The 21,513-nt window shown below is 34.8% G+C and overlaps 4 protein-coding genes across 4 annotated transcripts; 3 read left to right on the top strand and 1 right to left on the bottom strand.

Moving 5' to 3' along the window:
• Positions 1–3,628: 3,628 nt before the first annotated feature.
• On the top strand, positions 3,629–5,410 carry LOC106415051 (nucleoside diphosphate kinase II, chloroplastic-like). The gene is made up of 7 exons (XM_013855665.3): positions 3,629–3,917; positions 3,988–4,044; positions 4,172–4,258; positions 4,384–4,464; positions 4,559–4,671; positions 4,761–4,810; positions 5,123–5,410. Exons 1-7 carry the CDS (start codon positions 3,678–3,680, stop codon positions 5,188–5,190), a joined length of 696 nt encoding a protein of 231 aa, XP_013711119.2. The 5' UTR covers positions 3,629–3,677; the 3' UTR covers positions 5,191–5,410.
• A 254-nt stretch (positions 5,411–5,664) lies between these two features.
• Positions 5,665–6,569, top strand: LOC106415053 (protein NOI4). Its single transcript, XM_013855667.3, has 3 exons — positions 5,665–6,005; positions 6,072–6,269; positions 6,357–6,569. Exons 1-3 carry the CDS (start codon positions 5,997–5,999, stop codon positions 6,375–6,377), a joined length of 228 nt encoding a protein of 75 aa, XP_013711121.1. The 5' UTR covers positions 5,665–5,996; the 3' UTR covers positions 6,378–6,569.
• A 366-nt stretch (positions 6,570–6,935) lies between these two features.
• Positions 6,936–9,621, bottom strand: LOC111197737 (zinc finger CCCH domain-containing protein 67). Its single transcript, XM_013855660.3, has 6 exons — positions 9,100–9,621; positions 8,768–8,839; positions 8,199–8,318; positions 7,839–8,123; positions 7,478–7,750; positions 6,936–7,362 (listed from the first exon to the last, which is right to left on the bottom strand). The coding sequence occupies exons 1-6, from the start codon at positions 9,424–9,426 to the stop codon at positions 7,198–7,200; spliced, it is 1,242 nt and encodes a 413-aa protein (XP_013711114.2). The 5' UTR covers positions 9,427–9,621; the 3' UTR covers positions 6,936–7,197.
• A 6,025-nt stretch (positions 9,622–15,646) lies between these two features.
• On the top strand, positions 15,647–16,743 carry LOC106351863 (glucan endo-1,3-beta-D-glucosidase-like). Its single transcript, XM_048781909.1, has one exon. The coding sequence runs from the start codon at positions 16,338–16,340 to the stop codon at positions 16,677–16,679; it is 342 nt and encodes a 113-aa protein (XP_048637866.1). The 5' UTR covers positions 15,647–16,337; the 3' UTR covers positions 16,680–16,743.
• The last annotated feature ends 4,770 nt before the right edge of the window (positions 16,744–21,513 follow it).

The raw sequence follows: 21,513 nt of genomic DNA, 5'->3' as shown, positions 1-21,513 counted from the left end.
ACATGTTTGTTTCAGCACCAGCTGCAACCAACCTTATGTCCAGAGCATTTATTTACTGGTTGTCCGAACAACAACAGAAAGAGATTAGCAAATTACGGAAGATAACTTACAACACAGACATACTTGGTGAGAGGTTAAAAAGATAACTGTCTTGGTGAAAATTTGTGCTAGGCAATTCGCCGAACACCTGGTGACTTACGTCAAGATCTGCAAGGTCTTTGTCCTCTTTTGGGGTCGGCGTGATGGCCAGCTCCTGCTCATGCTGACACATCTTCTTCAGTCTCATCTTGATGATTCCAAGTCTTGTTTACTTCTTCCTTCACCAACACCGGGACTTTCTCTTCCGTCAATTTTCTTCAATAGCATCGGATTTTACCTTCTTCGGGTAATCGTGCTCGGATGACGGAGCAAAGGAGGAAGAGAGACGCGGCTGACGACTTGAGCATGACGCCACCGTCAGCCACCATTTTCCACCGGAAGCAGTTACGTGTGATTTGGTCTCCACATCATTCATGGTAGCGACTTGAGCTCTAGGGGTGAGAGGAAAACTATTTTGAGACTTCAAATTAACCCCGCGAATAAAGAATTTTAGTAGAGAATTCAGAGAATCGTCTTAATCTCTAAACAAACCTGTGGCTGCTAGAGTTCGTCGGTTGAACTTCTAATGGAGTGAATAAGTGATATGAAAAATAAGTTGATTTGAGGGAGATGAAAAAGTAATTTCAATGAAAGTAGATTAAACCAGATGAAAGAGCATCATTGATTGATCATGCGGAGGTTACAGAGATGGAAAATGAAGTAGAAGAGTCGATTACACAGAACCCTAACGTTGAAGTTGAAGTGTCGATCAGAGAGACCAGGTTTTAGAATGTTGGGCCGTGATAACTTTTTGGTGAAAACACAGAAACCCAATTTCTCAATTCGGTAGAGAAAGCTCATATGACGTGTCAAAATAGAATCTTTCAATTGGTTGATTTTCCAGTTTGACGTGGATACTCTAAAAACACTCTCTTAATCCCTTTTAGTATTGTGATTGCTAGGAAATTGTAAGTAGCTTTTGTGGCTTAGTAGCTGATGGAGTTATTACTTACCTTATGATTTAGTGGATTCTTAAACTGGAATTTTCTTCGTAGGAAGAGTTTTATACTGATTCTTTCTATGATTATCTTTCAGATTCTGATTCTTGTAGTTCATCTGGAAGTGAAACAAATTCCATTAAAGTTTCAAGCCCTACGAGTACAGATGTATCTGACAGTGGGTTGACTTCTTTTGTGGAGTCTTACAATCATAAAATTGAAAATACTACAGTAGAATAAGTTGTCTTAATTTAGGAAAAAAGGAACGAGGAGTTGGTATAAAGAAAAAGGAGGATGATATTAATGGTGAAAATAATGTTTTAAACGGTTAGTCTCTTTTCATTTGATGTATGCAAGTTCGAGTGCTCGGATGGAAGTGTTCCCGAAACTCATTATTTCTCCTATGTAGAATCATTAAACAAACTGGGTCAAGTTGAGCATGATGTTGAGGAAAAGTCAATGACCATGGATGATGGTAATAGCTGTTTGTTTTCAAATCATGATTTTACATGGCTTTCATAGAGGAGACGGCTCCACCTGTGAGGCAAGATTCCCCAGGAAAGCGTCAACGTGCTGCTCTGTTGAAGAATCGTTTTGCTGATACCATAATGAAAGCCCGAGAGAAGACCCTAACTAAGGTTGAGTTTTTAAGTGCCTGCTTATGACGTAAAAGCTCCTCTGAATGTCGGGAAAGGTTTAATCACAGTTGTTGACCCGTCATTTCTCAGGGTGAAAACGGAGATCCTGAAAAACTGAGGATAGAAAGAGAGAAGTTTGAAAGACGGCTTAGGGAAGGTTGGTTTGTAGTGCATCGAGTGTGCTCATGCACTTTATAATTCCTAACTAAATTTATTATTGTTAATCCTTGCGATTTTGGATTTCCTTCTGATTAGAAAACGCACGGTTACAAGTTGAGGCCAAAGCTGCTGAAGAGGCTAGGAGAAAAGCCGAAACAAAAGCTGCAGAAAAAGCAAGGAGGGAAAGAGAGCAAGAGAGAGAAGCTGCACGATAAGCTTTACAAAAGGTATAAATGACTTTTCAAGTTTTTGATTTTCTAAAGTCATATAATGATGTAAAAAACATGCTAATTGACTTTCTGGACGGCTTCAGATGGAAAAGACTGTGGAGATAAACGAGGGTAGGCGGTTTATGGAAGACCTGGAGATTCTTAGAGCTACAGGTGCCGAGGCTGATCAGTTGCCGACTTTCATGAAAGAGATGAGCCCAAAATTTAGCAAGGATATGTTGGGTAGTTTTAAGATGGAAGGAAATAGTAACCCATTAGAACAGCTAGGTCTCTACATGAAAATGGATGAGGATGAAGAAGATGAGCCACACTTCAGCCAAGGAGAAGTAGATGAGCAACCCTTTGATAGAAAAGAAAGACTCACGCTTAGTCCTCACGTAGCAGAGAAAGAGGACCAACTTGATAGCGGAAATGAAAAACCGGTAAGCGAGAAGGGACAAGAGAATGGGAACCAAGAAGATGAAAAACCCATCAACCAAAAGGAAGGAGAAGAACAAATAGAGAATGTGCCAGTTAATCCCCACGGAGAAGAGGGTCTCGTTAATAGAAGTGAAGGGGGAGAAGAAGTGGTAAGCGAGCAGGCACAAGATAATGGGAACCAAGAAGATGAAAACCTCATCAACCAAAATGAAGGAAAAGAACAATTGGAGAATGTGCCAGAGCAAGAAAATGGAGTTGAGGACAAGACAGATGAAGAAGCTGAAGTTGTGGAAAAGGGTGATGAAGAAACTGATGTGGACAAGGGAGATGATGATGCTGAGGTTATGGACGAAGAAACTCAAGTTGTGGACATAGGAGAGGAAGAAGCTGAAGTTTTCGATGTCGACATGGTGAAGGTAGAAACTGAAGTTGTCCACAATGGAGAGAGAAAGAAACTGAAGTTGTCGACATGGGAGAGCAAGAACACGAATTTGGTGACAGGGGACAAGAAACTGAAGTTGTCCAAAAGAAAGCGGAAGAAACTGAAGTTGTAGAAAAGGGAAAGCAAAAAACTGAAGATGTCCATAAGGGAGAGCAACAATATGAAGTTGTAGAAGAAGAAATTGATTGAGATATCTTTCTTTTGGGTTCTTCATTCCACAAAATATAATGTGGCGTGAAATGGTGTAAAAGCAAAGCAAAGTAAAGGAGAGCCAGAGATATTGAAGAAGACAAAGAAGATGAGCTATCTTATTTCATAACCTGACTGACTTGACTGTTAAATGTTGACAATAACTGCCAACTGTTGAAGACCAAAGAAAAAATATAACAATTTTGCTAAAAGAAAGATGTTGTCGAAAATTTGAGTTTGGTATAAAAACAGTGAAGTTGAAATGCACCAAATTTTAAACTCTTTAGAAAAAAACTGTACAGGAAAGATAGTGTAAACGAGACTCTTTTTGATGTGTTCAAAAAAAAAAAAAAAACGAGACTCTTTTTGTAATTTGTTGTAAAAAAAATTGATCCCGATACTTTCCAATTGATCTGTTAGACCCAACCGATTTCTGAATGGATAGAGGGTAAATATGTCATTTTTGCTTCTTCTGATTCGATATGAAAAGCCAAGGAAATTGGACAGTGAGACAGAACACACAATGGTTGGAATGGCTGTGGTTGGTCAATGGACTCTCTGTGCCGCCTCGCCGTCACCAAGAGTAAAGTCGGCAACTTGCAATTCAAACTCTTGTCCAACCACCGTTAACTTACGCACTGAGCTGGCTGCATTTCGTCCTCAGTTCCGGCTCTTCTCTCGTGTTTCTCCGTCACGCCGCAGTCTTTGCGCTTCGAGCTCCGCCGATTCGGGAATCTTCCTCCCTCACCTCGTCGCTTCTATGGTTAGCGTTTCGCCTCTAATGATGCTCGTTACTCTTGTTCATTACTTAGGCTTCTGTTTTATATTATCAGGAGCAAGTTGAGGAGACTTACATTATGGTCAAACCAGACGGCATCCAAAGAGGCCTTGTAAGTCATTTTCTTCTACCTCGTTTGAACCGTTAAAGTGCGGAACTTTGGAACTCTACAGAGCTCTGAATGTGATTTGCTATCTTGGCTTCAACTTCTTTATCTGGTTTCCTTTGATGTACCTTAGGTTGGAGAAATCATCTCTCGTTTTGAGAGGAAGGGATTTAAACTGATTGGACTTAAGATGTTCCAATGCCCAAAAGAATTGGCTGAGGTACTCTCACTCATAATCATTAGTTTCATTGGTGAATATTTAGAATTTGAAGCTTGATCATGACTTATATATTACTCAACTTATTGCACTTTACATCTCATTTTTGTGTGTTAATCAATTGGCAGGAACATTATAAGGATCTTAGTGCTAAGTCTTTCTTTCCTAGCCTGATTGAGTACATCACTTCTGGCCCAGTTGTGTGTATGGTACGACTCATCATTATACTCTTTATCCTGATTTCTAACTTGTAATCAGATTTATTGAAGTTGATTGCTTGTGATGTTTCAATTCTTGTAAAAGGCTTGGGAAGGTGTTGGTGTGGTTGCGTCAGCCAGGAAGCTGATAGGGAAAACAGATCCTCTTCAAGCTGAACCTGGTACCATTAGAGGAGATCTTGCTGTACAAACCGGAAGGTTAGAGACTCTTTTTTATTACCTTTTAAAAATTGGTGATTGTATTAGATGATTCTCATTGTTTGATGTTTACGTGATGCGATTTTCAGGAACATTGTGCATGGTAGTGATAGTCCTGAAAACGGAAAGCGTGAGATTGGTGAGAATTTCTCGTTTTCTTAAATCATTCATCCATGTTAATCACTAAGACAGCGACTATGTCCGTTTAGTGAGAAAACTAAAAATGCAAGCAAGGCTCACATAACTAGACTAGATCATACACAGATTGTTTTGTTTGGCTCAGTATCATATTATGTCTTTGGATTGGTTAAAATAAATCATGAATAATACTATTTACATTGCTTATTCATTCACTTAGTTTTTAACCAAATATCCGTATTGCTGAGTTTGCTTCACTATTAGTTCTCGGTTGCTGACATTTTGACTCTGGTGGTGGTTGTTTGTTTCACAGCTCTGTGGTTCAAAGAAGGCGAGCTGTGCGGGTGGGATTCAGCTCTAGCTAAATGGCTAAGGGAGTGATCCTTGAGAAGACAAATTCAATACTTTTTCCTTGTTACTGAGTGCGAATATGGGATTTGGTCCTTTGTTTTGTTTTTGTTTTTGTTCTGGCGGCTGGCATTGATGGCGTCGTGTACGTGGACTTGTTGATCTTTCTGGCATCTTTAATCACACTTGACATGTAATGAAATGAGTTGAATAGATTCACCCACATTTGGTTCAAATCATATATTTCTCTGCACTGAGCAATGGTGGCCTTACATAGTGGAAGATGCATGATTGAGATTGTTCACATCACTGAACCGGGATCTCTCATTTCTGTTTATCTCTAGGACCGGTCAGTATATGGAATCTCAATTTCCCCAGGAGGAGGAAGTTCCCAACGTCGTCTTCAACTTGTCTGCAGTTAACATGTTGAATAATCTACCGAGCTGCTCCACTTTTTTTTATCGTCGAGAACAATGTATACCTCCCACGAACCAAGTTTAAATCTTCAGTTTGAAAAGTCAAAACGAGCGGCATTGCTAGATTCACCTCCCACTAATCACGTTACTAGTTTACTTATTACACAAACCTTCTTGGTCTCCACAACTTTTTGTATTTGTTTTCTATTAATTTTCGTTAGGTACTTGGGTTGGTGAAACATGCGGGGGAATGAGAAGAGGTGAGGTTGATTTGGCTAATGATGTGTTGTCAACGACGACGTGCTTCCCTCTACATCATGTTTCTTCTCTTGCCTGTATATTACAACTTCCTTTCTCTTCCTTCTCCTCCCACGTCTCTCTCTAGATCTTCATCTCTCTTTCCTCTTGCTTTTAATCTCAACAATGGCCACGGTAAGAACAAACAAAAGTCTTAAAGCTTTTCCTCATCTCTAATTTATAAACTCTGTTTTGGTGCAGGGGAAGCCACTGCCAAAGTTTGGTGAATGGGATGTGAACAACCCTGCATCCGCCGAAGGATTCACTGTCATTTTCAGCAAAGCTAGTGACGAGAAGAAGACCAAGAAAGCATCCGGCAGCGCAGGCCCTAGTACTCTGGTTTCACCTCAGAACACCGATCAAAACAACCACCAAGATTCTCAAAACCCCAAAGCCAAGGTAGTTTTACTCTTTCTTCTCATCACATTTAACTTCTTACTTCTTTCTCCAAATTTGCTTACCTGATGACTTATGTTCTCTGAGCAGAAGAAATGGCTTTGCTTTTGAGGATTATGGAGCTGAAGAAGTTAGCAGAGAGATCTCAAACAAGTGAAACAAGATGTCTTCGGAGTTCACAAACCATATCTTACAGCTCGGCTTGCTTCTTCTTCTTTTGTCTTCTGCTGATATTATACTTGTTCACTATACTTTTTGTTTCTTCTTTTTCCCACAATGGATATAAGAGAATACATTTGTCTCCTGAATCCCCCATAAGAACTTGTTTTTTTTTTCATGAGATTTGAGACATAGTCCTTTCCAGAGAGAATCCTATTGTTCATACATATGAAACACAAGACTATAATATGGGTTGCTGAAAAGCCTCCCGACAAAATTAACATCCATATGTCGTGAGCTCTAACAAAGATGCTGACACCTGAAAAATTGTACCAGACAATCACAGCAGGAACATGTGTCCTGACATAGAAGTAGGCAAAACTATATATGTACATACATTATCATTGTCTGGTTCAGGTTTCTAGCAATTCTTAAGATTCAGATATAAACAGAACCAGGCAGAAAGAAATCCAGGAAAAACATTCAGAGAGCAACCAATGGGAAGAACAAAGCATGAAAGAGGGCAGGCTTCCATTAGACTGAACCTTAGTTACAGTTAAAGCCAGAGAACAAAAACTTATTTGATGAAAATCACGAAAAAACAAGACTGACTTGCCAGATAGATATAGTTTGGAGACTATAATTTACCTAAATGTTTTCTTTATAAACTCCAAAACCAGAAACATCGTTTTGATCCTAAGAACTGAAAACGCCTTCGATAAAGAAAAAAAAACAGAAACTATCCCTTACGGAGGCTTCTGAACACGTGGTGTCAATTCCAGCCGTCGTTTTCATTTCCGTTGCCCCCAAGTTGAGGAGTTTCTACGGTTTGGGAGCTGGTGGACGAGAATGTAGGCGGTATAGAATGATCGAATCTACAAGCTGGACCAAATTTGCAGATGCCATAGCGGCTGTAGTGTGTGCACATGCTCTGATCCTGAGAGTATCAAAATGGATTAAGGTGTGAATCACAGAGTTTGTCATGGAACACAATCTTTTTAGCATATTAGAACGGAGCACAAATGAACATAATGGAAGAGAAACACACTCACAGGTCTTAGGGGTAAGCCCTTGTCATTGAAAGAGGATGGAGATTGCTTTGGCAATCTATTTTTGGGATGATGGTATTTGCATTTATATTTGAACTTACAGTCCCCCGTTTTAACATAATAACTGCACTCTGGTTGATCCGGACGTTCTGGAAACTCCTCAGTAGACATCTGCTGCTGGAGTTGTGAGAATGAACTAGTTTCTGCCAATGAATTGTTCGCTGAGTATGCGGAAGGAGGAAGCACATTCCTTTCTGGTGGATAGGCAGAAGGCGCCTACACAAATAAGAATGAAAATCTGTTAAACGCAAAGTAGTATAGTTTTATATAGTACATCAAAACAAGTCATGCAGAATATGGATACCTGATATCCACTCCACTCTGGAGTTTGAGGAGAAGCTCCACGGTTCTGTGAGTACATGACTGGAATAAAAGGAGCAGTACCAGTCCCATTCATGTGTCTCGATGAGGACCAAGAAGTTGAACTTGCTTGTGGCGCCTCCTTTGGAGCAAATGATCCACCATTGTTACCACGGAACAAAGAAGAATCAACTCCTCCAGCAGCGGTAGGATCAGGATGATTAAATTTGCAGTCACTTCCGAACTTGCAGGAACCATTACGCATGTAGAAAGGGCATTCTTTCTCTCCCTGTCAATTAAGTTACACTATTACAGGTTTTATAGACAGAATGCTAGAAATGTCAAAATCAATTAATGTAATTACCGGTCTGATAGGAAGACCAAGGAAGTTAAGCTCTGGACGTGTGGGCAGAGAAGTTTGTTCTTTAGTGTGGCTGAATCTACAAGTCTCTCCATATTTGCACCCTCCAGTCCTGAAGTAGTACTGCAAAAGAAAAGAGGAATAAAAGGAGATAACATACACATACAATACAAAAAGAGATAATGAAAAGGTAAACAGTGCACAGAAAATCAGAGACATGATATGAACAAAAAAGAATGGTAATCTTCAGATATGAAAAAGGCAAACACTAATCATCCATCTTTTACAAACCAAGTATCAAAGTTCATCAACGAGCAAAAGAAAACCACACCAGGAAACTTCAATGTCCATTTTTCTGGCAAATACATAGTTAGTCCTACCGAGAAAGATTTTGTAATAGGAGTCTAAGGAAATAACATGTACGTCCCTATCAGCATAAAAATGTAGGATGTTTTTAAAGAACTGTGAGCATAACAACATAAGAAGATATTTGAGTTAAACAAGCATGACAGAAGAAACCAATTTAATCTTTGATCTGCCATTACAGAGGAGAGGAAAGAAATTATTCTAACCTTGCACTCCATGAGCCTCGGATTCTCCACATTCTCTTCCCTTTCCTTTTCCTTTACTTTATCCCTACCAATCTTCCAATCAACGAAACATTAGAGTAGCAAAAAAAGCTAAGTTTATCATTAAAATTAACAGCAAACGTAAATTGTTTCCAGTAGAATAACGAGAACAGGATTATCCAAATCAAAGCTTTCTCCTTTCCGAAACTTATATTTACTCAGAAAGAGTTTGTCATTAATAAACAAAAATATAATCTTTTAATCCAAATCATGTCGCAAAAACTAAACTTTACATCACAAAGATGACACACAAGGTGGAAGAAGAAGAAGAGTACTTGGAGCTTCCTTCGGACAGGATGATTAAACTTGCAACTGGATCCGTATTTGCAATTCCCTGTTCTGATATAAAAGGAGCAATCCTCTGCATCAGGTCTCACGGGATACACCATCATTCTCTTCTCCACACGCTCTCTTCCTTCCTCCTCCTTCTGATCCGTTTCTCCATCACCTTCAGCTACACTAATCGGCACGCTCAGCTCTTCCGTAGCTTCACCCACATTCCTGACATCATCACTTAGCTCCTCGGTGACGTGATCGGCTACCGGATCCTTCTCCCTGGAAGATCCTGAAGCCGGTTTCGGATCCGGGTCGGGCTTGCTCATGATTTTTACTCAAAATGACATTACTATTTTACAGAAATCTCCAATTTTTCCACCAGGAAGAAGATCAGAACCGAATTTGAGGAAGAAAAGATCAAAACTTTAAACGCGCTTTTGCCTTTTTTGGTAGTTTCTTCTTTCTCATAAGCAGCACAAACACAAAGTTGGCTTAAAAGAAAGTTATGCGACACAAGTGAGAATCTGAAGAAAATTGTGTACCAAAAGTGTAATTTTATAGTTTAATTTTTTCAGCCTTTTTCGTTTATAATGTGAGGCCCAACAAGAGCAATACATCAGATAGCGCTCTTTTCTTAGCCCGACAGGGGAGTTATGGTAAGCTGTGGGCTTGCCGACACTGCTCGTGTCTTTCTCTCTATCCTACATCTCACGTGACAAATATATATATATATATTTTTTTTTGGTAAAAAGACAAAAAAAATCATTAAAAATTTCAACAATTTTTTTCCAATATATTGATCCGGTTTTCTCCGAATAAACAAATTTAATGCTATAAAATGGACTGAATACCATATCATCTGATTCGAGTTTAAAATGCTTTCTGATTAATGATAAAAAAAAATAGACCGATCGTTTGTTACAATCATCATATTAACTATTTGGGTCGAAACCTAAGATCAAATTGGCAAAACAGTAATAATTTAGCTTTTGAAAAGAATCGATCCAGAATTGACGTTAATACACGCGGACTCCCAGAATCATAATACACTAGTGGTGACCGAGACAAAATGAAATAGCGATCAATTGCACGCAAAAGGGCATTTCGTTGCATGCTTATACTTTTGCCCAATGTTTTTAAACCCGACCCAGACACTGAACCGGATGACTTACCGGGTTGATGGGTCATTGAGACGACCGCGGGTGAACTACGGATTAATAAATGAATTAATTTTATTATATAATAATATATTAGCTATGAAAATAAATATATAAAAACTAAAGTTTAATATTTTCTAAATATTTTTTAAAACATAAAATAATAGTTTGGATATGTATATACTTTATGTTTAAAAAGTATTTAACAAATACTTAACTTTAGTTTTATATTTTTATTTTCATTTGACATGCAAAATATCAAAAAAAAGAGTTTAGACTATTTAAATTTTTCTGTAACAAAGTAAGAGTTATGACATCTAAAAAAAATCAAGATATAAAACTCACAAATATTTAAATATCTAATGTAAATAATAAATTAACTTCAAATTCAAAATAAACTAAAAGTAAAAGATCATTGTAATAAATTATCAATAACAAAAATAAACTAACACCAAATTACATCAACTAATTTTGGTTTTCTCTATCATCGTTCACTTCATTTTTTTTAGGTGGCATAGTGAAAAATCTTTATCAAAATCTAAAAATTACAAATACTGAATAGGGAAAACCTAACTTTTTTTGTCAGCATCTAACTTTTTAATTGAAAACTTAGAATATAAAACATAATCTAAAAACTAAAAAAGGAGTAAAAGTTATTTATTGGTTCAACCGGTGGTTCAACCGGTATCGGATTCCGGAGTTTAGTGGGTTTTTGCGGGTTTTTACGGATTTTTGCGGGTTTCTAAATATTGAGTTTTTCATAAAACTCAAACTGGATTTTTTCTGGGTGACCGGGTTTACCGGTTCAACCGCGGGTCCGGATCGGGTTTCAAAACACTGTTTTTGCCGCATCACTAGAACTTGCATTCTTTACCAATATATTAAAAAATAGATTGCCGCAAAATTTTGGATTCCATATTATAAACCTTTATGCCTTATTAACTGCCTTTGTTTTTTTCTTTGAACAGTTGTATCATCTACAAGCAAACATGGTCAAGAAAACAATGTATACAAGCAAACATGGTCAAGAAAACAATGTATGGTATGATTGACAACACTCTTCTTCTTCTTGCTCATATCAGCCGTCTCCATAATCTCAAGAAACCTCTCGGCGCTGGTTAAAAACAAAAACGTATGGTGCATGGCGAATTTTCAAACGACGGAGCTACAAGCGAATATAGATTGGTGTTGCAGCGACTCAGGAGGTTTCCGCGATTGTACAACGATCCAACGCGGTAGAATCTGCTATGAACCAAACGCTCTTAGAGATCAGGCGTCGTTTGTGGTGAACTTGTATTACCAGAACCTTGGTGCCACCAAGGCGCAATGCGATTTCAGTGGTACCGGCACTCAGAGCCATGCTCATTATGTTACAAGAAAGGTATTTGCCTTAAGACCCCAACTTACATCCCATATTTTGGGACCCTATTTTAATATTTCATTCACTTTTTAATGATTTTCTAGATACACATTTCTTATTAGCTTTAATATATGCAACGTTTTTGTTGCTATAAATTTATTTACACTATCTAGATATATTTCATACTATGCTATAGAATATAAGATTTTAAACTTTCATATATATTCCTAAAATATTTTTCCTTTATTTTTGTCTTCATTTTTTAATTTTTGTTGTATCAGAAAGCTTTTAGCTCATGTAGTTGTGTTTGCAATCTTGTAATAATACATTTCTAAGTCGCCTTGTAGCCTATCTAAATCAACATATATTTAATTAAATATTACAAATCATCTTAGATAATTTTGAATATTTGTATATATGTTTTTACTTTTTGTTTACAAAACTAAATAGCTTATATCATTTCTAAGAAATTTTATGTTTGGTTCTTCATATATATTTATGAGTATTAAATATATGGTTTTGAGAGTTTTATGTGATACTATCCCTCCACTATTTTCATCCTCTTTATATGTTGATTTTACCCTTACACTCTATTATCTCTTTCCATGTATACCTCCTGATTTGTGTCAGTCTGTGTCAAAAAGTGAAAACTATTTTCTCCTACCTCTCTCCTAATTATTATATCAAATTCTAGTAGTCTACATCCAGGGCCGGACCTGAATGGAGGCAGGTGAAACATATGCTTCAGGGCCGGACTACATTTATTTATTTTAGGGGCCAAAAAGAACAGAAGATAGTCTTTGGTGTAATGGTAATGACGTGTCATATTATCTAACCTGAGCTTGGTTCGAATCCCTTTGTTTTCTTTTTAATGTTTTTCATGTTTTTTCAAAAATAATGAGCCAAAAAAAATTATTTTGCTTCTGGGGCGGTAATTGTCAGGCCCGACCATGTTTACATCTAACTCACTCTGAATTTTCAACATTTACTCTATTTGTGGTTTTAAATCTTCGTAGAGATCCTATAATATTCGATTATTTCAACGGCACCCCAAATTTGATATCCTCTGACATATACATATAAGGTATAATCTTGGTTATCTCTCACAACACTTATTCAGTTAGCCGAAAATAATAATGTTACTAGGTTAAGACTCGCGCCTTGCGCGGAATGAACATTATATATATATATTATTTTATATATTATATGTTTATAGCATATTATGAAATAATAAATATATATTGAATAATTAAAAAGTCATTATCTACTACTTATTTAATTAAATTAGTGCGAACATATAAATAAATTTAATAAATCGAAAACATATTTTTCTATTTGATATGATATATAATTAAATTTAAATGATAGTAACATATATATGATATATGTTAATATTAATATTTATTAGATGATGCTTTTTGCTAATATTTTTTTTTATTATTTGTATCTGTTATAGCAAAAAGTCTAAATTAGTGATAACAAAATTTTCACTGCGGGAATAATGGTTTAAGTAATTTATAATATTTTAAAAAATTAAGTTGTCAATATTTTTTCAAAATTTTTATCAAAAAAATGTTGAAAGTAAATTTCAAAATTACGATATTTATGTATTTTTATATGGCATATAGTTTAATTTAAAATGATACATATATTTATATATCTTTTATTTTTGATACTTATTAAATGAGACTTTCAACTTATATTATTTTTCAATTATTTGTATCATGTCATAACAAAAGTTTTAAATCAAAGATTACAAAATTTGAATGTGAAACTTTTAACAGTTTTAGTAATTTATACTCGTTTTAAAAAAAATATAATATATAAATATTTTTTTTAATTTTTAATATATGATTACTATGATTGTTTAATTTATTTTAATAGCTTAAAATTAAATAAATATAATTATAATACACACTTATTTTTTATCAAATCTTTATTATTCAAAATCATTAATTGTCATATATACTTTAGCCACATTATGCAATTCTGTAATCTTATTTAAGGAAATAATGAATCATATTAATAATGTATATATTGTGATTTAATAAAAAACTTAGTATATATTTAAATGGACCAACCTATTTCTCTAAAGATTCAAAAAAATGTTGCAATGCTTCTCAAATAATATATAGGGGATATTGGATCTTCAGTTTTATCGGTTCTTACATTTTCTACTCTTTGAATACATATTTTATTAACTGTTACAATTTATACATTGTTCGATACATGGTTTTTTAGCTGATAAATTGGTTGATACATTTTTTTGTGTGGATTGATACCTTATTTGATAGATCGTATGCTATTTGATAAATGATTTGTCATATGTTTCATATTTTATTAGCTGATACATAGTTTAATACAAAAAACTTGTAAATGGTCGGTATGATGTTACAAAATACTTCTCCTTAATTGATACATGGTATGTGTATTTTGAATAAATATTTTGTTAATTGATACATATTTGGTTAGTTGATACATATTTTGTTATCTGGTAAATGACCGGTATGTGTATTTTGAATAAATACTCCTTAATTTATCGATTCTTTCATTTTCTACTCTTTCGAATACATATTTTGTTAGACGATACAATTTATACATTGTTTGATACATGGTTTATCAGGTGATAGATTGGTTGATACATGTTTTGTGGATTAATACATTATTTGATAAATGATTGGCTATATGTTACATAGTTTAATACCAAAGAACTTGTAAATGGCTGGTATGATGTTACAAACACCCCTCCTTAATTGATACATGGTATGTGTATTTAGTGGATAAGATTTGTGTTAGTCAACTTTTCCGAGTTATCTAATATTATTATGTTTTATCGGGTATTAATTTAGATACTTCTAAAATAAATAAAAATTATGTAATAATAAAATGCTAAAAATATATCTAACAAGTTTATTTTCTTTTTAGTATGCATTACCAAATAATATAATAAATTGATAAAAAATACATACATGTTTTTGATTCTAGAAAATGTGTGAAGGAGAATGAGTTGTACTTCCACGCTGAACAAGAAAATATGCGGAGGAAAATACTTTAGTCACAACTACACAATGAACATGAAGCTACAACTGTTGTGTCAGTGTACTTTGACGATTTGTGTGTAGAATGGAGGGGTAATTTTGGAATTCTATGTAAGTTGTAATAAAATGCATCTCTTGAGTTGGTATTATCTTGTGAGGAATATTTTGCTAATTTCAGCCTCTATTTAGAATATTAAGCATAATCTATTATAAATAAATACATATTTATTTAAGTTTCCTTAAACAAGTATTTTATAAGCGATGGAACCATAAAATTCAACCTTATATAATTACTTTAGAAATAATACAATATGTGTGTACTACTAATATTTATTTGGTAAAGACTATAATTAAAACTTATCATTTGAAAATTTCGAATTATATTTTTATTTATTCAATAAAACAATATAACTTATTATTAATTTTATTTTAATATTTTAAAATCTTATCTATAATGTGTATACTATATTAATCTACAATAAAAATAATTATTTTTTCTTTTTAAAAAAAAATTACAGTCAAAATTCTACAGCCGAGTTCTATAGCAATAAAATCTACAACCACACTAAAAATATTTAAGTTCTTTTCTACTACAAATTTTTTTAAACTACAGCTCTTACCAACCAGACCTTCAAATTCGAAATAAGCTGATGAATATTTTATACATGCTAATAGGCATCAGTTAGTTTCGATAACACTTTATAAGCTAATGTGTGGGCTTCTAAATATTAGGTAGTATGATTATCTATATTTAATTGTTATATATTTTTGGTAATAAACTAATAATAATACGAATAGCATGCGGTTTTATAAAATAATATTCAGCTTGATTAACTCATGATAAAGGTCATGGCCGCACCAATGATATGATGCTTGTAGCTTCAGTAATACAGCCAGAGAGAGTATGTCCAGAGAGGAAGACGAACTCCCACCAATTTTCTTTTGGTAAAATATCTCTCCTCTCCTCATATGAATTTTATTTTCATAATTTTGTGGTTTTTGTTTCTCGTGTTTACGTTTATAAGCTGAATATGAAAACATTAATGATGATCCTTTTATATTCTCATGAAAACTAGTCTATATAAATCTTCTACTTAACTAGTTATTTACAACAACAACAAAAAAAACTAGTTATTTACTATTTGTTTTGGTTTGGCGGGTTTTGTGAAACGGGTTTTCTTGGTCGTAGTTTTGGCCGGGTTTACAGTTGGAGTTTTGGCATGGTTTGCTAAATCATAGTTTTATATCTTTGTTAATCAATGTTTATACTATACAATCCTCGCAAATCTGATACTAGATATTTACTGATCATTAGTTTGATATACAGTAGTTAATACGATATAAAGTGAGATCTTACAAAAACATTAAACTAATAAATGTATGCTAATTTCTTGATGGAATGATCTACACAGATACTGATTATGTGCAAGTTAATATACTGTAAAATAGCAAAAGATCTTTACATAATATTTAAAATATTCGAGAAATATATCATAGCTCTTTGTAAGGGAATAGTTTATAGAGAATGATATGTAATTCCATTTCCTCACGTCACTTTCCCACAAAAAAGTTACGAGGCTCGGACTTTTGCATATATAAATACGCGTACCTGCGTAGAAGAAGACACATACCCACAACAACAACAAAAATCTTGATTTGTCGTGTTTTTGATTTCGCTCATAATGTCGTCCAAACTTTTAACCTTCTTGTTCGTCCTATCTCTTGTGGCGATCCACCACATCCCTGTCGTGACATGCAGACAATGGTGCATGGCGATGCCTAATGCTTCAGATGAGCAGTTACAAGCCAACATTGACTACGCTTGCAGCAACGGCGTCGATTGTACACAGATCCAACCCGGGGGAGTATGCTATGAACCAAACACTCTTTATGACCACGCGTCGTATGTGATGAACGCTTATTACCAGAGTCATGGTCGCATTGAAGACTCTTGCAGGTTCAACCGCAGCAGTTGCTGGGTCTTTGTCGACCCAAGTTATGGCTCATGTGTGTACTACACTTGAAAAGCAATATTAACTGTTTTGAAATTGCGTTATTACTTGATTGTGTTTTTTTTTTTAAATTGGGATCCAATAGCATGCCCAAAGGTTTATGTTTATGTGTGTTTGCTATCTATTTTCTTGAAAGTTGGCTTTATTCTATAAAACTAGGGGTTGGCCCGGGCTACGCCCGGGGTTTTTGTTAAATTTTTAATCTTAATTATATCTTTTGTATGCATATTTTAGCATATATATTGTGTTATTATTAAAATATAAGTTGCTAGACAACTTTAAAATTATTTATTTATTTTTCCTACATTTTTAAAACTATTTTAAATAATTTATTTATTAATTTAAATTATATATAAGGTGATGAGCAAAATAAAAAGAAAATTATTTAAATTTTAGTTATATTGGTTGGATTGTAGAAATGTTTCAGTTCACTTATAATTTCTTATAGCTTTTGTTTCAAATTAATTTTTAAGTAATTTAATGGACTCCTCTCCCCGTTAAATTAACAGTCCTATTTGTTTTTTTTTTCATGTTTTTAGTTATTTTATTTCAACCATCGGTTTAAAAGTTATAATATTTTTCTACAGCTAAACTTACAACTATATCGACAAAGTTCTTACAACAATATTTTTGCGTTATAACATTGTTAGATGTACAAACATTTTGGAATTGCATAATCCTGGTGCAAATTTTTCATTTTAATTTTTTTTGTTCTGACTTTGTCCTACATCCGTTTTGATGTATTTGAACCATCTGTAATATATATACAACAGATTTGTCTTCAAATAATGGTTACAGTTTTTTATTAAAAAGTGGCCTTCATGGTAGTAAGGTTTCATGTGAGTGTGCAGAGCTTGGTTTGTTGTGGTTAGTAAGCCGTTGGGTCTTTACCATCGAATGTTAAGACAAAGAGTTTTGTATGTGGTCAATGATATGTAGTTTGTATTTGAATCACATTTATATTTGTATCAAATTTATAGTTGCGTAAAAATTATTGACCGTCTATAAGTTATCGGAGGAAAAAATTGCTGGCTCACTAAATTGTTGCATGGTCATGTCTAGGTCTGGGCGTTCGGTGGACCGTTCGGTTTCGGTCCGGATAATTCGGATTTTCAGATTTTCGGTGTTATGCTCAGAAGTACCATTCGGGTTTTACTAATTATCGGATCGGTTTCGGTTCAGTTCCTTTCGGGTTCGGTTCGGATCGGATGTAACCAATGTTTAAAATCGTCCAAAAATATTTTTTTTTAAACCTTAAAAATTGACAATATTTTTTTCAAAATATATAAATTGTTTACAAATCTAATTAAAATTAGTTAAACTATCTAAATTAACTAAAAAATATTCAAAATAACAATTAAAACAAACTAAAAAATATTTTGAATATCCTAAAATATCTAAATCATCTTAAATATATAAAAACTTTAACATATTTAACTAATTTCGGATATCTTCGGATCCTAGTTTGGATGTCGGTTCGGCTCGGATTATAACCAAACACCAAAGTACTAAGTTCATAAGTCCCGTTCGGATATTTTTGTATAACAATTCGGATTCGGTTTCGGTTTTTCCGGTTCGGGTCTAGGTAGGTACTTTGGGTTGAGTTAAAAACGCCCAGGCCTAGTCATGTCTTTAACACCTTATTAATTAATGCACCCTATTTCGTTCATTTCGTAGGCATGAACCTTCTTCTATGAACATATTATACAGCTTTGTAAATGTTGTTAGAGTAAACTGAGTGATATCTTGTTGAATTATTTTTCTACCATGCCGGTTGCTCAATTTTCTTTAATCTAAATAGCGTTAATTATGTGAATGTAGTTTATTTCCTTGTAACCGAAAACTGAAACAAAGCAAGGCAAAAAAAAAAAGCCATGGAAAATGGAAAGTGTTTAGACTACAATGGTCTGTGTGTTGGTGGTGATTTTATTTGTTTAAATGATGTGCATGAATTACTCAAACTTCTTTACATATTCCAAATTTTGCTCCACTATAGATTTCGTATAATTATATATAGACTATAGTTTAGTTGGGAAATTCCAAAATACATTCCTAATTTAGGTATGTTTTAATGTTTTTAATAACTTTATTTAGCATTATATCTTTACTTAATATTTTGTACCATTTAGATGTAATTTTGTACATCATCTTAAGCTATGTAAAAGTTGCATGTGTGAAATTTAGGTGTCTCTAATTATTCCTATGTTGAATTTCAACTTCTACCTCTATGGTTTCAATGTTTGGTCAGACAAAATCTCGAGGCAGTATACATAACTTAGGTCACACGTATTATCAATGACATCTCAGTAGCTATTATCGTTAACGATTTTAGTTTGTCGTAATGCTGTCATGAGAATAGAACACAAACATAATAGTACACCAATATGTGGCCAAAGATGATAATGAATTCCAAATATAACTTTATATTCCGTTGAAGATAGTTAACATCAGATGAAGTAAATAAAAGCAACAACGATGCCTAAGCATTATTTTAGGAGTCGACGTCTTGGTTTAAGACTGTATCCTCTTCAACCTATTCAAGGTGTGCCTTCTTAGTTGCTTTTGAACATGTCGGATAAGTAAATATGTGGCTGATGCCCTAGTCTTAGCTTTCCACTTACTCTGTTTCAGAGAAATCACAGAAAGAAGAACAGGACAAAAGAAGACGACCGGTTTATCAGTCAAAAAAAAAAAAGACTACCAGTTTATACTGGTTCATGAAGGCGATAGTTAGCCGCTTCTTGTGACCAGGAAGAGGACCGGAGGAAAAATTGCGTTCAGAGGTTTCAAGACCTCCGTTTTTGGCTGAATCTGTTGGCTTTTGCTTTAAAGACTGACCATACCATACCAGTTGAGATTATTGAATACCAAACCGGTTTTGTTTGATTAATACCAACAATCTGTCCGGTGGAATCCTGTTTGGCGATTCACCTTCGCCAATAGACTCTCCCAGAGATACGGTAACGGTCTCCCAAAGCTGGATATTTTCCACTCCATGGCGGATCCGGTGATCGAGCCATTATTGATGATGGTCAACACAGTCCTATCCGTGTTGGCTCTCGTTTACCCACCAAAGAATCTCGTCGTTTATCTCTCGGACGACGCTAGCTCTCAGCTAACGTTCTATGCTCTCACGAAAGCAGCTGAGTTTGCTAAAACTTGGGCTCCGTTCTGTAAGGAGTTCGACATTGAACCGAGATCCAGCTTACTTTTCTGGCAAGGTAAATGGTCTTGATACTGTTGAGGCATTGGAGGTGGCTGAGTTGTATTGAGAAATGGCGGCAAGGATTGAAAGTCGACGAAGCTGCGGTGGATAACCGAGGAGTCACGGTTGAAGTACGGTGCCGGCTTTTGGCTGTGGGATTTTGTAGCTACTCAAAGAAACCATGGAACCATTCTTCAAGTAAGTAAACGCCTGTAAAATTAGCAGCGAAATAGAAACATAGTATGAGTTTATTGGTTTCATCAGATTTTGATGGACAGAAGAAAAAGAAAATATAATAGTGATACCAACACTGGTTTATCCATCGAGAGAGAAGAGACCTGAGCATCATCATCTAAATGACGAAGAAGATAATAACGTGATTGCAAAAAAATAGAAACGGGAAGAAATGAAAAAAAAAAACAAAATCTTTTGATTCTATAAAATGGAAATAGATTAAACCGAGAAGATAATTATATTAGTGGAAAAAGATACTAACTTGTTCATCAATCAATAACATCTCAACGCTCATCAGTTGTCCCCTTTTGTTGATGTTCTTGGCTTCCAGAATCTCAAAAGACAGACCTCCGCCGCGTTGGAGCATCTCCCGGCTCTCAAGTCAGCAAGAACGGTTTATGAATTACCCATCGAAATCGTTTGCTTGCAAATTAAAAGTTTTCGGATTTGGTTTGAGTTGGAGTTTGCATGGTATGGAGGTGAGATATATATAGCTGGAGATATAGGCGGTTTCAAGGGAAACGTACAGGTGCACCGAAATCTTAATGAATGAGAAGTGGATTACTCAAGGGAAAACTCAAAATAAATGACGGCTTTGAGGAATTGGAACTTGGAAGTCGTTACGGGTAGCGAAGGGAGTGCTTAGTTTCTCTGGAAATTAGACGCTCAAGCATCCACCGCAAAAAAAAAGAATGAAGAAGAACCCTAATCTCACGTGACCAGAGACGATGATGAGCATCTAGGCCTATGTGGGCTTATTTTTCGAACATTACCCAAACCCAAATAGAGGAATAAGGAAAACAGAAAAGAAGCGAGGACTAAGCAAAACAGACGCGCGGATAAAAAGCAAACGCGTGAAATTCACATACCACTCAGCGCGCCGACACGTGGCGAGAAAGCCCCCCCTTTCCAGAGCGACGTGGACAGCCTAATGAGGGAGAAAACTCTCCTTTATTATTGTCTACTAGGGATTAACCCGGGCTACGCCCGGGATTTTTATTTTTTCTAATTTAAGTTGTTAAATTATTTATATTTAGGCTATGATATATATTTATATAAATGTTAAAATGCATATCATAATTAAAATTTATTTTTAAATTTTAAAACGTTAAATTAACATATTTTTTACTATTTAAATATTTTTTTGTAATTTTATTGGCTATCTAGTTATCATATTTAGCAAAACTATCTTTTGAGCGTTGGAATAAATGTTTTAGAGATTTTATTAAACTGCAGAGTATTTTCGGATCGACCACATGCTCAACATTCGATCGATCCGTAAAAAGATGGTCGATCTCCTTGGCCAGGTAAGTACAATTTTAGCAAAAATATCTTTTATTTTCAAATATTAAGTATATAACTATTCTTTTTAATATTTTTTAATTATATTTTTTGATTAAATTATTG

This window comes from Brassica napus, chromosome A6 (assembly GCF_020379485.1).
Source record: "Brassica napus cultivar Da-Ae chromosome A6, Da-Ae, whole genome shotgun sequence".
NCBI lineage: Eukaryota > Viridiplantae > Streptophyta > Magnoliopsida > Brassicales > Brassicaceae > Brassica > Brassica napus.
The sequence above is the reverse complement of the archived record's forward strand: the minus strand, read 5'-3'. Positions and strand labels throughout refer to the sequence as shown.

What these genes read in the sequence shown, in the direction of transcription:
- LOC106415051 (XM_013855665.3), top strand. Translation starts at nt 3,678, where the DNA reads ATGGTTGGAATGGCTGTGGTTGGTCAATGGACTCTCTGTGCCGCCTCG. An exon ending in CTTGCTGTACAAACCGGAAG is followed by an intron (nt 4,672 to 4,760) that starts GTTAGAGACTCT and finishes TGCGATTTTCAG; the next exon opens with GAACATTGTGCATGGTAGTG. An exon ending in AAACGGAAAGCGTGAGATTG is followed by an intron (nt 4,811 to 5,122) that starts GTGAGAATTTCT and finishes TTTGTTTCACAG; the next exon opens with CTCTGTGGTTCAAAGAAGGC.
- LOC106415053 (XM_013855667.3), top strand. An exon ending in CTCAAAACCCCAAAGCCAAG is followed by an intron (nt 6,270 to 6,356) that starts GTAGTTTTACTC and finishes TTCTCTGAGCAG; the next exon opens with AAGAAATGGCTTTGCTTTTG.
- LOC111197737 (XM_013855660.3), bottom strand. Translation starts at nt 9,426, where the DNA reads ATGAGCAAGCCCGACCCGGATCCGAAACCGGCTTCAGGATCTTCCAGG. An exon ending in CAGAGTGGAGTGGATATCAG is followed by an intron (nt 7,751 to 7,838) that starts GTATCCATATTC and finishes TTATTTGTGTAG; the next exon opens with GCGCCTTCTGCCTATCCACC. An exon ending in AGGGCTTACCCCTAAGACCT is followed by an intron (nt 7,363 to 7,477) that starts GTGAGTGTGTTT and finishes TGATACTCTCAG; the next exon opens with GATCAGAGCATGTGCACACA.
- LOC106351863 (XM_048781909.1), top strand. Translation starts at nt 16,338, where the DNA reads ATGTCGTCCAAACTTTTAACCTTCTTGTTCGTCCTATCTCTTGTGGCG.